The following is a 12,073-nucleotide window of genomic DNA, read 5'->3' as shown; positions in this document are numbered from 1 at the left end:
TGCAGCCTCACCAGCAGAGTTTTTGCAAACTTCAAGGTTTTGAGTCTGGTGGGTGAGAATGATAACACACTGTGGTTTTAATTTTCACTTTTTGGGTTATGGGTGGGATGGAGCATCCTTTTTATATGCTTCATGGCCATTTTTTTTTGAGTTGTCATCTTGAGATTTTAGGTATAAAATATCATTTGCAAATATAGTATTATTGCTTGCTTTGTAACTTCATATTCCTATGTTCTTTTTCTTGTGTAGCTGAGTTAGCTAACACTGCAACATAGTATTAAATAGTAGTGATGATATGGGTATCCTGGTCTTATTTCTTATGTTAGTGGGAGCAACCACAGTGTTTTTCCCATTGAAAGATCCTTTCTTTTGAGTTGAGATATATTTATGTATACTTTGGGCTTTCCTGGTGGCTCAGTCAGTAAAGAACTTGCCTGCAGTGCCAGAGAGCTGAGCTCAATCCCTGGGTCAGGAAGATCTCCTGGAGGAGGGCAAGGCAACTCACTCGGTATTCTTGCCTGGGTAATCCCATGGACAGAGGAGCCTGGCGGGCTACAGTCCATGGATTTTCCAGAGTCAGACATGACTTAGCAACTAAACCACCAGCACTATATATATTTTTACATGCTAAGAAGGCACGCATGAATGTCTAGTCTATTGGCATTTTAATCAAGAATGCATGTTGTTTTTTTATCAAGTGCCTTTTTGGCATCGTTGGAGATGGTTGTGATTTTTTTTCCATTAGATCTATTTATATGAGTTATATTTTCTAATGAACCATACTGACTCGTTTAAAATGGGCTTGATTTGCATCATATCAGGAATGCAGACTCTGATGGTGTCGCTGCTCCAGTATTCTGTCTTCTCTATTACAGCTACTATGGGCTGACAGTTTGGTTCCCTGACATGATCCGGTATTTTCAAGATGAAGCATACAAGTCCAAAATGAAGGTGTTTCACGACGAGCACGTGTACGGTGTCACAATCAACTTCACGATGGAAAATCAGATTCACCAGCACGGGAAACTTGTGAATGACAAGTAAGTGCGGGACCATGAGCTTTCCTAAGATCAAGAGGACTGTGTGTGGGTACTGTCTTGCAGAGGGAGGCGTTGGCAAGACAAGAATTCAATGTGGCGGGTATCGAGCTCTGAGACTGGTAGAATATCACACTGCCTCAGCAGCCAGAGACTCTACAGTGCCCCCTGGTGGCCCTGTCTATGCCGTGCGGTCCTCCATCCTGGCTAGGGTTGATTGATCAAGGAGGGTCAACCAGGCGATCTTTCCTGAAACCTCACACCTTTATTGGTGATGCACAGAGAGCCCCTCAATGATGCCTGCCTGGAGGGAGGGCCCAGACGTCCGGCACCAACTCACAGCCTGACTCTTGAGCTTTTTCTTTGATTCTAGATGCTTCTTCAGCAGCAAATCCAGAGGCTAATATGACACTATTTTATGATATTCTTTCACCTATTACTGGCTTCCCCGAAAGCTCAATGGGTAAAGAATCCTCCTGGAATGCATGAGATGTGGGTTTGATCCCTGGGTCAGGAAGATTCTACCTCCAAGTGTCTATTGGCATGGCCCATTGCCACCAAAAGCGTTGTTGTCCTTTGGGGGGAAAAATTAGTGCAGTGTTAGAAAAGTCCTGCCCATATCCTCTTCAGGACTCCCTTGGTGGCTCAGTGTGAAAGAATCCATCTGCAATGCAGGAGATACAGGAGAGATGGGTTCAATCCCTGGGTCGGGAGGATCCCCTGGAGAAGGAAATGGCAACCCCCTCCAGTATTCTTGCCTGGAGAATCCCATGGACAGAGGAACCTGGAAGGCTACATAGTCCATAGGGTCGCAAAGAGTCGGACACGACAGCATGCTCGCAGACAGACCTCTTCTTGTCTGTTTGACTCTTCCTCTCTCTACTCCTGAAACACTGAGATGGATAGTCCAGACCACTGGGCTTTAAGAACGCCTGCTTGAGGTTGTCTCCAATGGCCCCAGATGGGTCAGGACAGCGCACAGTTCCCTCCAAGCCACGTGATCCACTAAGCTGAGCGTTTTCATCTCTGCTGTTTGCCGTCTTCAATTATCCTTAGTGAGTTCACTGGGTCAGGGGAGGGCTACACCAGAAACCCCACAGCCAGGCAGTTCAGTGTCAGTGATAGACACTGCCCCTTAGTTAGTGCACCTGTGCAAGGATTGTCACCAGGGATTCTCTCCTCCAATGCCAGTTCTACTTTTCCCAGCTATGCATGCAAGTGGCTGTGCCCACCGACTCTTAGCTACTGTGGGGAAGAAGTCTGGATGAAGTCCAAGAAGGGGGCCTTGGGCCGTCTAGTCCATATGTTACTGGCCAGACTTTAGCAAATGTTCTGTTATTTAGGATGAGAAAGAAAGTGTGACATGAAAAGAAGAATGTTATTTCTATAAATATAAGGCCTTTGAGGAAGGAAAGTTAGGAGTGACTATCAGTAGACATGGAATTCAGATTTTCAGATGATGTTTTAAAATGCCGAGGCTCAGTCACAAACATCTCCACGTTTACATGCCCATGTGTGCACACGCCCTCGCTGGGGACACTTGGGTCACTGGAATCTGCTGAGAGTGGCCACTGCAAGGATGGCAGTTCCAAGGCTGATGGTTGGTGGTGGATGGTAATCCCCCCCGGATTTCTCACTGTCAGGGCTCTTCAGTATAAACCCAGAGATCTTGCACTGGCATTGCCAAGGAAGAGATGTTACCCTTCTTGGGACTTCCCTGGCGATCCAGCGGTTAAGAATCCCCCTTCCAGTGTAGGGGACTCAGGTTTGATCCCTGCTCCAGGAAGTAAGATCCCACATGCCCTGAGGCAATTGAGCACTAGAGAAAAAAAAAAAGCCTGTGTTTTTTAGGAAGACCTTGTACAGCTGTCTCCCCCATCCCCGCCGCCAAAAAAAAGAAGAAGACATGTTGCCTTCTTTATTAGAATTCTTTTAAGTGTTGAAAAGTAAGGGATGTTATAGATGGCTAGATGTCCCTGTGATATGATGTTATTCTGTGCAGAGATGAATTCACTAAAAGAGACTTCATCTGTGAAGTTGCCTTTGTTCAGTGACACTCTCTTGTGGTGTTACTGTAACGGTGATGGTGATGACAATGATAAGAAGGCTGGTTATTTAGTAGATAATCTCAAGTGTTGTTGTTCAGTCACTAAGTCGTATCTGACTCTTTGTGACCCCGTGAACTGTGAAATGCAGCACACCAGGCTTTCCTGTCCTTCACTATCTCTCGGAGTTTGCTCAAACTCATGTCTATTGAGTCAGTGATGTCATCCAACCATCTCATCCTTTGCCATTCCTTTCTTCTTCTGCCTTCAATCTTTCCCAGCATCAGGGTCTTTTCCAGTGAGTTGGCTCTTTGCATCAGGTGGCCAAGGTATTGGCGCTTCAGTTTCAGCATCAGTCCTTCCAATGAATATTAAGGATTGATTTCCTTAGGGATTGACTGGTTTGATTTCCTTGCTGTCCAAGGGACTCTCAAGAATCTTCTCGAGCACCACAACTCAAAAAAGATTAGAAACCTTTGAAACTAAGGAATTGAACGTGGGTTTGTTTGTTTTTCTTGAATTATGCTGCCATCTGCTGGTCACAAACTAGAAAACACCTCACCTGTTGGGAATCTTGAGCCTCTTGACAAGTTAAATTCTTCACATTCGTTAGCATTGTCTGCACTCTTACCAGTAGTCCCCTTTTGACTTTATCCACACTTCGCTGATTAAAAATATAGGTAGAAGTATTTACTTTATTAGCTACCACGCATGGGGGAAGATTGCTTTTAGCAGGGAGAGCAAAGAGAAAGTCAATCTAGAAGACAGAAGGTTGATTTCATGCATCACGGTGACATGCTACACACACAGTTAAAAGCTCTTTTTAGTGGGGCATTAGTAAACATTTTCTTCATCTACAGTGGGTGTGTTTCAGGGCAATAGCGCTCCGTGAAGCTGCCAAGGATGGGAAATGTGTTAAATGTACCTTCTGACTTCAGGTCTGAGGAAGTCGCCAAGACTTGGGGGTCTAGGTTCCAAGCCTTGATAGGTCAGTGACTAGCAGAACACTCTCTGACCTGTGTAAGCCTCTGATTGCACATCAGAAAGTCATAATATTGAGACAGAATGTCCGTAATGCTTCAGGATTGCTGAAATTGTTGTTGTTGTTTAGTTGCTAAGTTGTGTCTGAGTCTTTTGTGACCCCATGGACTGTAGCCTGCCAGGCTCCTCTGTCCATGGCATTTCCCACACAAGAATACTGGGGTGTGTTGCCATTTCCTTCTCCAAGGTATCTTCCTGACCCAGGGATCGAACCCATGTCTTCTTTGCCACAGAGCCACCAGGGGAGCCCAATACTAGAATACCTCAGCATAATTTAGTAATTTAACCTAGGTTCTGTGTAGTTCTGCAGAGCTTCTTCTGAATGTCTTACAGCTGTGCCTGCGTGCATAGTCCATTGCTTCAGTCCTGTCCAACTTTTTGTGACCCCACGGACTGTAGCCCTCCAGGCTTCTCTGTCCATGGGATTCCCCAGGCAAAGATACTGGAGTGGGTTGCCATGTCCTCCTCCAGGGGATCTTCCCTATCCAGGAATCAAACCTGCATCTCCTGCACTGCAGGTAGATTCTTATGCACTGAAGCACGTGGGAAGCCCATTTTACAACTAATTAGCTACTGAAAATGGGGTTGCTGTTCTTCCATCACACCTTTACCCAGATTATTATTGCAGATCAACAGAAATCCTGTTGATCTGGGGATGTTTGATCTGAGCTCTTTTATTAGTTCTAATAACCCTGTCATCTGCCAATAGCAATTGTTTTGCCTCCTTTTCTTTTTTATTACGTCATGAAATATATCAAATATACAAAGAATAGAGAATAACACAACAACCCTATTCAGAGCACCTAGCTTTGTAAAATCATAAACTATGCTACTCTTCCATTGTGGCTCAGCTGGTAAAGAGTCCACCTGCAGCGTGGGATACCTGGGTTCAATCCCTGGATGGGGAAGATCCCCTGGAGAAGGGAAAGGCTACCCACTCCTGTATTCTGGTCTGGAGAATTCCATGTACTATATAGTTCATGGGGTCACAAAGAGTTAGACACGACTGAGCAACTTTCACACTGACTTCAGATTTTAATATAAATTAAACATCACTGGCTCGGTTGCTCTTTTTGATGTTGTTTTTCTTCCTCCCAAGGAGTAATGATCACTGCGGTCATAGATATGGTGTTTTACATGCATGTGTATTTTTACACTTTCCTGTGTATTTATGTATCTGCAGACACTGTACAGCCTTCTTTTGAGTGCTTTAAATTCTAGGTAAATGTCACACTTTGTTATAGATGTGACTATATAATTCTCATACTATAAATTTTGCAATTAGGGTTTTTTTTTGTTATTTTTAGGCCATTTACTTCTTTTATTTTAAATATTTTTAATTGAGGTGTAGTTGATGTACAGTGTTGTGTTGATCATAATGTCAGAGTTATGGGTATCCTGACTTCGGTGGGAGTAATTTGGGTGTCTTACTTTCAAGTATGATACTTGCTATATGTTTTTGATTGGTCTTCTTTATAAAGTTAAGGAAATTCTCTTTTAAGTATGCTGAGAGTTTTTATCATGAAAGCATATTGAATCTGTCACACGTTTTCCTGCATCTATTATGACAACCATTTGGCTTTCTCCTTGGACCTATTAATATGATAGATTAAAGTAATACTTTTCTGGATATTCAACTGTACTTAATTCCTGGGATATATCTTAATCATTCCGTGTGAAAAATGGCAGTATATCAACAAATTTGATTTACTAATATTCTTTTTTGTGTTGTTTAGATGTTTATAGCCATTTTATTCATAACTGTCAAAATGTGGAGGCAACACACATGTCCTTTATTTTTTATTTTCTACAAAAAATTGTGCCAATATTTCAGATTGGGTTTCAACTTATTATTTTGTTAAGACTATTTTCAGAGCTGTTTAGGTTCACAGTGAAATTGAGAGGAGGCCACAGAGATGTCCCATATACCAACTACCCTATTATCTAGCAATGATCCAAGATGTCCTTGAGTAGGTGAATGGATAAATCAACTGTGGTAGATACTGGCCCTGGAATATTATTTAGTGCCAAAGAAGTAAGGGATCAAGTCATAAAAAGACATTGAGAAATCTAAATGCATGTTCCTAAGTGAAAGAAACCTCTCTAAAAAGGCTGCAACCTTATGATTTCAACTATATGTCATTCCGAAAAAGGCAAAACTATGCAAATCGGTGGTTGCCAGAGGTTAGGAGAGAGGGAAGTATGGATAAATAAGCAGAGCACAGTGAAAATAGTCTGCATGGTATCACAGCGATGGATGCATTTGCTAAAATCCAATTGGCACTGATTGTGAAGAATCTACTTGCCAATACAGGAGATGAAAGAGATGTGGGTTTGATCCCTGGGTCTGGAAGATCCCCTGGAGTAGGGAATGGCTACCCACTCCAGTATTCTTGTCTGGAGAATTCCATGGACAGATGAGCCTGGTGGGCTACAATCCATGGGATCGCAAAGAGTGGGACACGTCTGAGCGGCTAACAGACACACACACATCAAGGTTATGTAACCGAAAGTGGGGTCTGGCTGCTGTCTGCTCAAAAGCCCATACAGAGGCCAGGTCGGTGGAAAGGAAAGTTTGCTTTCTTTTAGATGCCGGCAACTCAGTGTTGGGGTAACGGGAGGAGGTGGACATCTGTCCAAAGGCCAAGCTCCCCCCGCTGGCAATCACAGGGCAAGAGCTTTTACAGACTGAGGGAGGGGGCTACCTGCAGAAACAGTACAGTCAGCTGACAGTCACCATGAATTGGCAGCAGTGGTCTGACCAGCGTCATCTTGGTTGTTTTAAGTGCAGTTCATCTTCAGTTCCAGGGTGGGTTTGTTTCCATTTCTTGGAGTCTGATTCTGAGAATTGTGACAGCTCACATCACGGCCACAGTCTGGTCATCGTGTAGTCAACCTCTCCACCCGGTGGTGTTTCAGTGTCTATGAGACAGCTCACGGGACATGGCTCAGAATATTGTGAAGAGTCCTTGAGGACGAGCTAGGGCCCTGGCTATTCTTAATGGCTAAACTATGATTATTTGGTCTCCATTGACTATTTTCCTTTGTTTCTGCATGTTTTCACTTCTCTGATTGAATTCACTTCTCATATTCTTTGTCTAAAGTTTTTCCACAGACAAAAGGCACGCTGAGGCCATGGGAGGCAAGGACCATAGAAGCCGGCTCCTTTTCAGTTATGCCCTCTTTTTAAAAATGTTCTAGGATCTGTGTAAAGAGAGACAGGATGCAATATGGTGATTTCAGCACTTAGGTGGCGGTAAGCGTAAGAGAAGATGGAGAGAGCATGTTGGATTTACTGGCAAATTCCCTGAGGCACAGGGCCGTGTCCTTAGAGAGTCTGGTAGACACAGACCAGTATTTCCCATCATACACGTCTGCTTCTCCGTGAAATAGTATTTTGACCATTTGATGGCCATCTCCTAACACTAATCCTTTCTTTCCCAGGTTACTTACAGTAAAGATACCTCTCATTTATACAACCGTATACTAGAGCTGGAAAAAGTCATCTCCTCAATAATGTTATTTTAAAGATTTTTTAAAATCTGCAAGCCTGCAGAGGAGAAGAGACTCGCCTGAAATCTTTTGATGACAGTCCTAAAAGTTGAACTCCATTCTTCATTTTCTGGAAGGTGGTGTCAGAGGTGAAGTAAAAGCCTGATGCCCATGTGTGGAGAATTCAAGGAGTTATATAGAGTTATACAGAGAATTTAAGAAGTTGCATAGAAGTTATAAACAAAAGACCGTTTGTTTCCTTCATTCTTTAAGTAAAATGAGCCCAAGCATGTATTTTCTGAAGTGATTTTCTTTTTTTCCTTAAAGATTTTTTTGAATGTGGACCATCTTTATTAATTTGTTGCAATATTGCTGCTGTTTTATGTTTTGGTTTTTTGGCCATGAGGCATGTGAGATCTTAGCTCCCCGACCAGGGATCGAACCCACACCCCCTGCTTTGGAAGGCGAAGTCTTAGCCTGCCAAGGAAGTCCCCTGAAGTGAATAGTTTTCTCATTCCTGCATTGCTTCATCTCAGATTAGGACCTGATATGAGATAATGTGTGAGAAACTAGCGTTTCAGTTCTTTCCTGAAGAGGTTTCTCTTTTATTTCACTGTATGTGGAAGGCTTGTGTAGGACCGTCTGTGTGTGTGAGCTTTGGGAACATAGACCCTTTTGTTTATTTCCTCTCTGAAAGGTGATATAAATGATGTGAAAGAGAATTTTACACTTAACAAAAAGTCAGTTAAAGGGTACATATTATATATCCTGCCTCTGTGCCTTGGCAGATGCTATTCACTTTGCCTGGAATTCATTTGCTCTGCATCTTGGTTTGGATAGGTTTTATTTATCCTTAAGGAAACGCCAGTATCATGCTGTACCAGATCGTATCATAAGTGCCCGTTTGCAGTGATCTTGTAGCTTATCTCTAATCTTTTTTTAAAAACAATTTGTATCTGGTCGTGCTGAGTCTTCATTGCTTTCTCTAGTTGCGTTGAGTGGGGGCTACACTTCAGGGTGTGCGTGGACTTCTGACTGCGGCGGCCTCGCTTGTGTGGAGCACAGGCTGCAGGCACATGGGCTCAGTAGTAGCCTGAGGGCTCGGTTGCTCCGCGGCAGGTGGGATCTTCCCGGACCAGGGATTGAACCCGTGTCCTCTGTGTTGGCCGGCGGACTCTTATTCACTGTACCACCAGGGAAGTCCTACGCATGTCTGATCTTAATCGTTATCACACCAGATTTTAACTATCAGTTTTCTTGTTTCCCTCTTTAGTTTTGAGTTTCTTGAGCGTGAGCCCATTCAAGTCTAAATCATGGTGACTGCGTAGATGTGACTTTTGGCGTAGTTTAGATCACCTGGCAGATGAAGCACTGCGCTTGAGGGTAACTGAAATAAAGGGTTTGTAATAATAATTCCATCACAGCCTCTGGATCACCCATGGCTTCTGTTTCCTTAAAGGAAGGGTTTCATGAGATACTTCTGTCAACTTTTCTTTCAGCCTTTGAGACCTCCTGAGTGAAGCATCTTGGACCAGTTCAGTATATAAATTAGAGATCAGAGGAGATGATTTATATAAAAGACTCATAAAATATACCTTGGCGTTTTCTCCTTTTATCTCTCCCTTTATAACTTTGGCTTTTTATAACTCACTTGGAGATACATTTTAAGGTCTGCCAGTGTCAGACCTGCTATGATTTATGGCCCTTCTTTCTCACCCACCTTTGGCAGAACATTAAAATATCACCAGAGGCCACATCACCACCCCATTACTGTGTTAAAGAGAAGGATATATTAAGAAGGGCAAAGACCTGAGATAGGCTCCAGGAATAGCTTTCCTGAGTAAATACAGTCAGAATACAAATTACATTAATTTTGACATCAGAGCCATCTTCCTGTAACAAAAGGCTTAGTGATCAGGTTTTCCATAGAAATAGGAAGAGTCCAGCGGTAGCTTTTGGAAGCCGATTTAAATTTAACCCTAGGAGAATCTGTTGAAAACAATTTGACTTTCTCGATCAGAGACTCTCACATTTTCTAAAGTGTAATAATCTGGCATCTTCCTCTGGTGATTATAGTTCAAGAGGTGCAGGTTGGAATGAAGAGAACTCCTATCTTTTGTAATAACCTCTCATTTTATTCTTTTTTTTTTGTACCCAAGTTATGTCAGTTTATTTTCATTTTTAAAAACTGGAGTATAATTGCTTTACAATGTTGTGTGGTTTCTGCTGTGTAGCCTTATGTATACATAAACCCCCTGCCTCTTGAGCCTCCCTCCCGCCCCCCACATCCCACCCCTCAACGTCATCACAGAGCATCAGCCGAGCTCCTGGCTTTAGGGCAGCTTCCTGCTAGCCATCTGCTTTACACATGAAAAGTGAAAGCATTAGTTGCTCAGTCGTGTCCAAGTCTTTGCGGCCACATGGACTGTAGCCCACCAGGCTCCTCTGTCCATGGGATTCTCCAGGCAAGAATCCTGGAGTGGGTTGCCATTTCCTTCTCCAGGGGATCTTCCTGACCCAGGGATCGAACCCAGGTCTCCTGCATTACAGGCGGACTTTTTACCGTCTGAGCCCCCACAGGGTAGTGTATATTTGCCAATGCTACTCTTGCAGTTTGTCCAACCCTATTTTATTCTGATGCAAGTGTTCTGGGGACTTCTCCTTGAGAAGCACTGGCCCATGCCTTCCTATGGGGTGAGAGGTCTTTTTGTCAAAGCTAATAAGATGTGGTTCTAGGTTAGGGTTCTCCGCAGAACATAGTTGAGAATGAAGAGTAAGGGGCACCGGCCGTCGTATGTGCTCATGGAGTGAATGATCTGGCGGCTCTGAAGAGCAATAGCGATCCTCAGTGCCCTGTGCTACCTCTGTCCCTGGATCCCCACTGAACTGTATTTGTCTGGTGGCTTGGTTTCTTTTCCCATTAGACTTGAGGGCAGGGACCGTGTCTTTTCTGTCTGTACGCATAGCACCTAATGCCACGCTCGGGAAAACTTTTGCTTGAGACTGAATCAATGAATGAATAGACAGACGAATGAATGGGGTTGAAATTCCTCACAAATGAAGACACAGACAAAGGTTTCTCACTTAATACTTTAACCGAGCTTAGGAAATATAACCAGTAGAGGCTGATGTCCATGTATGTGAGTATATGTTTTTAAATGTCCTGCTGCTCTTTCCTTTTAAATTAATGTCGGAGTTGAAGACGCGCAACAGCTCCAGATGTGGGCTGTGCCTCATAGTCATCCAGCGCTTTTACCTCTTATTGGCTGTTTTGGTTTTAAGTGAAAAAGTAATATATACACTTGGTATAAAAAAAAATTGTCTGGGCCTGGTGGGCTACATCCCATGGGGTCACAAAGAGCCAGATACGGCTGAGTGACTGACACTCGCTTTCAGCCCCCAGCGCCCCTCCCCCGGGCCACACACCTGCGCGTGTCCATCACTCCAGGTGTGTGCCGCGCACACGAAGGGGTATGTGCCTTATCCTTTCTCACACGAAGGAAAGTCACACGCTATAAATGTCACTGCGTTCTTTTTTTCAGTTAACAATATATCTTAAACATGGCTCCAGATGAAGGCATACAGATCTGCCTGATTATTATAATGGCTATAGTCGCTCGGCTGTTCAGTCGTGTCTGACTCTTTCCGACCCCATGGACTGTAACCCATCAGGCTCCTCTGTCCATGGGATTCCCCAGGCAAGAATGCCGGAATGGGATCCCGTTTCCTTCTCCAGGGGATCTTCCTGACCTTGGGATTGAACCTGCATCTTGTGTATCTCCTGCATTGACAGGTGGTTTCTTTACCACTCTGCCACCTGGGGGTTACAGTCCATGGGGTCTCAAAGAGTTGGACGCAGCTGAGCAATGGAGCACCTATAGCCATTATAGTAATTAGGTAGATGGCTATGTGTGGTACCTATCTGTCTATCCATTCTCTCTATTACCTATCTACCTTTCTATCATCTATTATCTGTCTCTCCTATCATTTACCTGTCCCCTATCTATCGTCTATCTATCTATCCCTCTGTCTTTCTAGTAAGGCATTGCTGCTATCAGCAATGTTGCAGTGAAGATCAGTGAATGTATCTCTTTGAATGCATGAGCAAGTATGTGTATGATAAACTTTTTGAGGTGGTATTCCTAGGTCAAAGGGATAGTACATTTTAAATTTGGCAAAGCTGGTCTTCAAAGAGCCTGCACCAATTATGTTCAACAGTGTGGATGACAGTGCCTATATTGCTCCACATTTTTGTTGGTTCAATTTAAAAAAAAAATTCTGAGGCCCTCACACATCTATTGCCTTCAAACCTTCCAAGACCAGCTAAGGGATATTCCTGTCTTTAAAGCTCCTAAACTGAGATGTTATGAATATTTTCATGTCACGCTGTTTCATCTTTCCATGATTCTGATGCAGAAGGTCCATGAATCTGCATTTGGGAATCATAGATTGATGCCT

At 43.5% G+C, this 12,073-nt stretch overlaps 1 protein-coding gene across 7 annotated transcripts in view; it reads left to right on the top strand.

Moving 5' to 3' along the window:
* SV2B (synaptic vesicle glycoprotein 2B) overlaps positions 1 to 12,073 on the top strand; it is a 229,193-nt gene that overhangs the window by 197,027 nt on the left and 20,093 nt on the right. For all 7 annotated transcript variants that reach the window (XM_070478196.1, XM_070478203.1, XM_070478198.1 and 4 more), the window contains one exon: positions 876 to 1,040. In XM_070478196.1, the coding sequence (XP_070334297.1) occupies positions 876 to 1,040 (165 nt within the window). The remainder of the gene's footprint in view (positions 1 to 875; positions 1,041 to 12,073) is intronic.

The sequence above is a fragment of the Odocoileus virginianus genome, chromosome 16, assembly GCF_023699985.2.
Source record: "Odocoileus virginianus isolate 20LAN1187 ecotype Illinois chromosome 16, Ovbor_1.2, whole genome shotgun sequence".
NCBI lineage: Eukaryota > Metazoa > Chordata > Mammalia > Artiodactyla > Cervidae > Odocoileus > Odocoileus virginianus.
The sequence above is the reverse complement of the archived record's forward strand: the minus strand, read 5'-3'. Positions and strand labels throughout refer to the sequence as shown.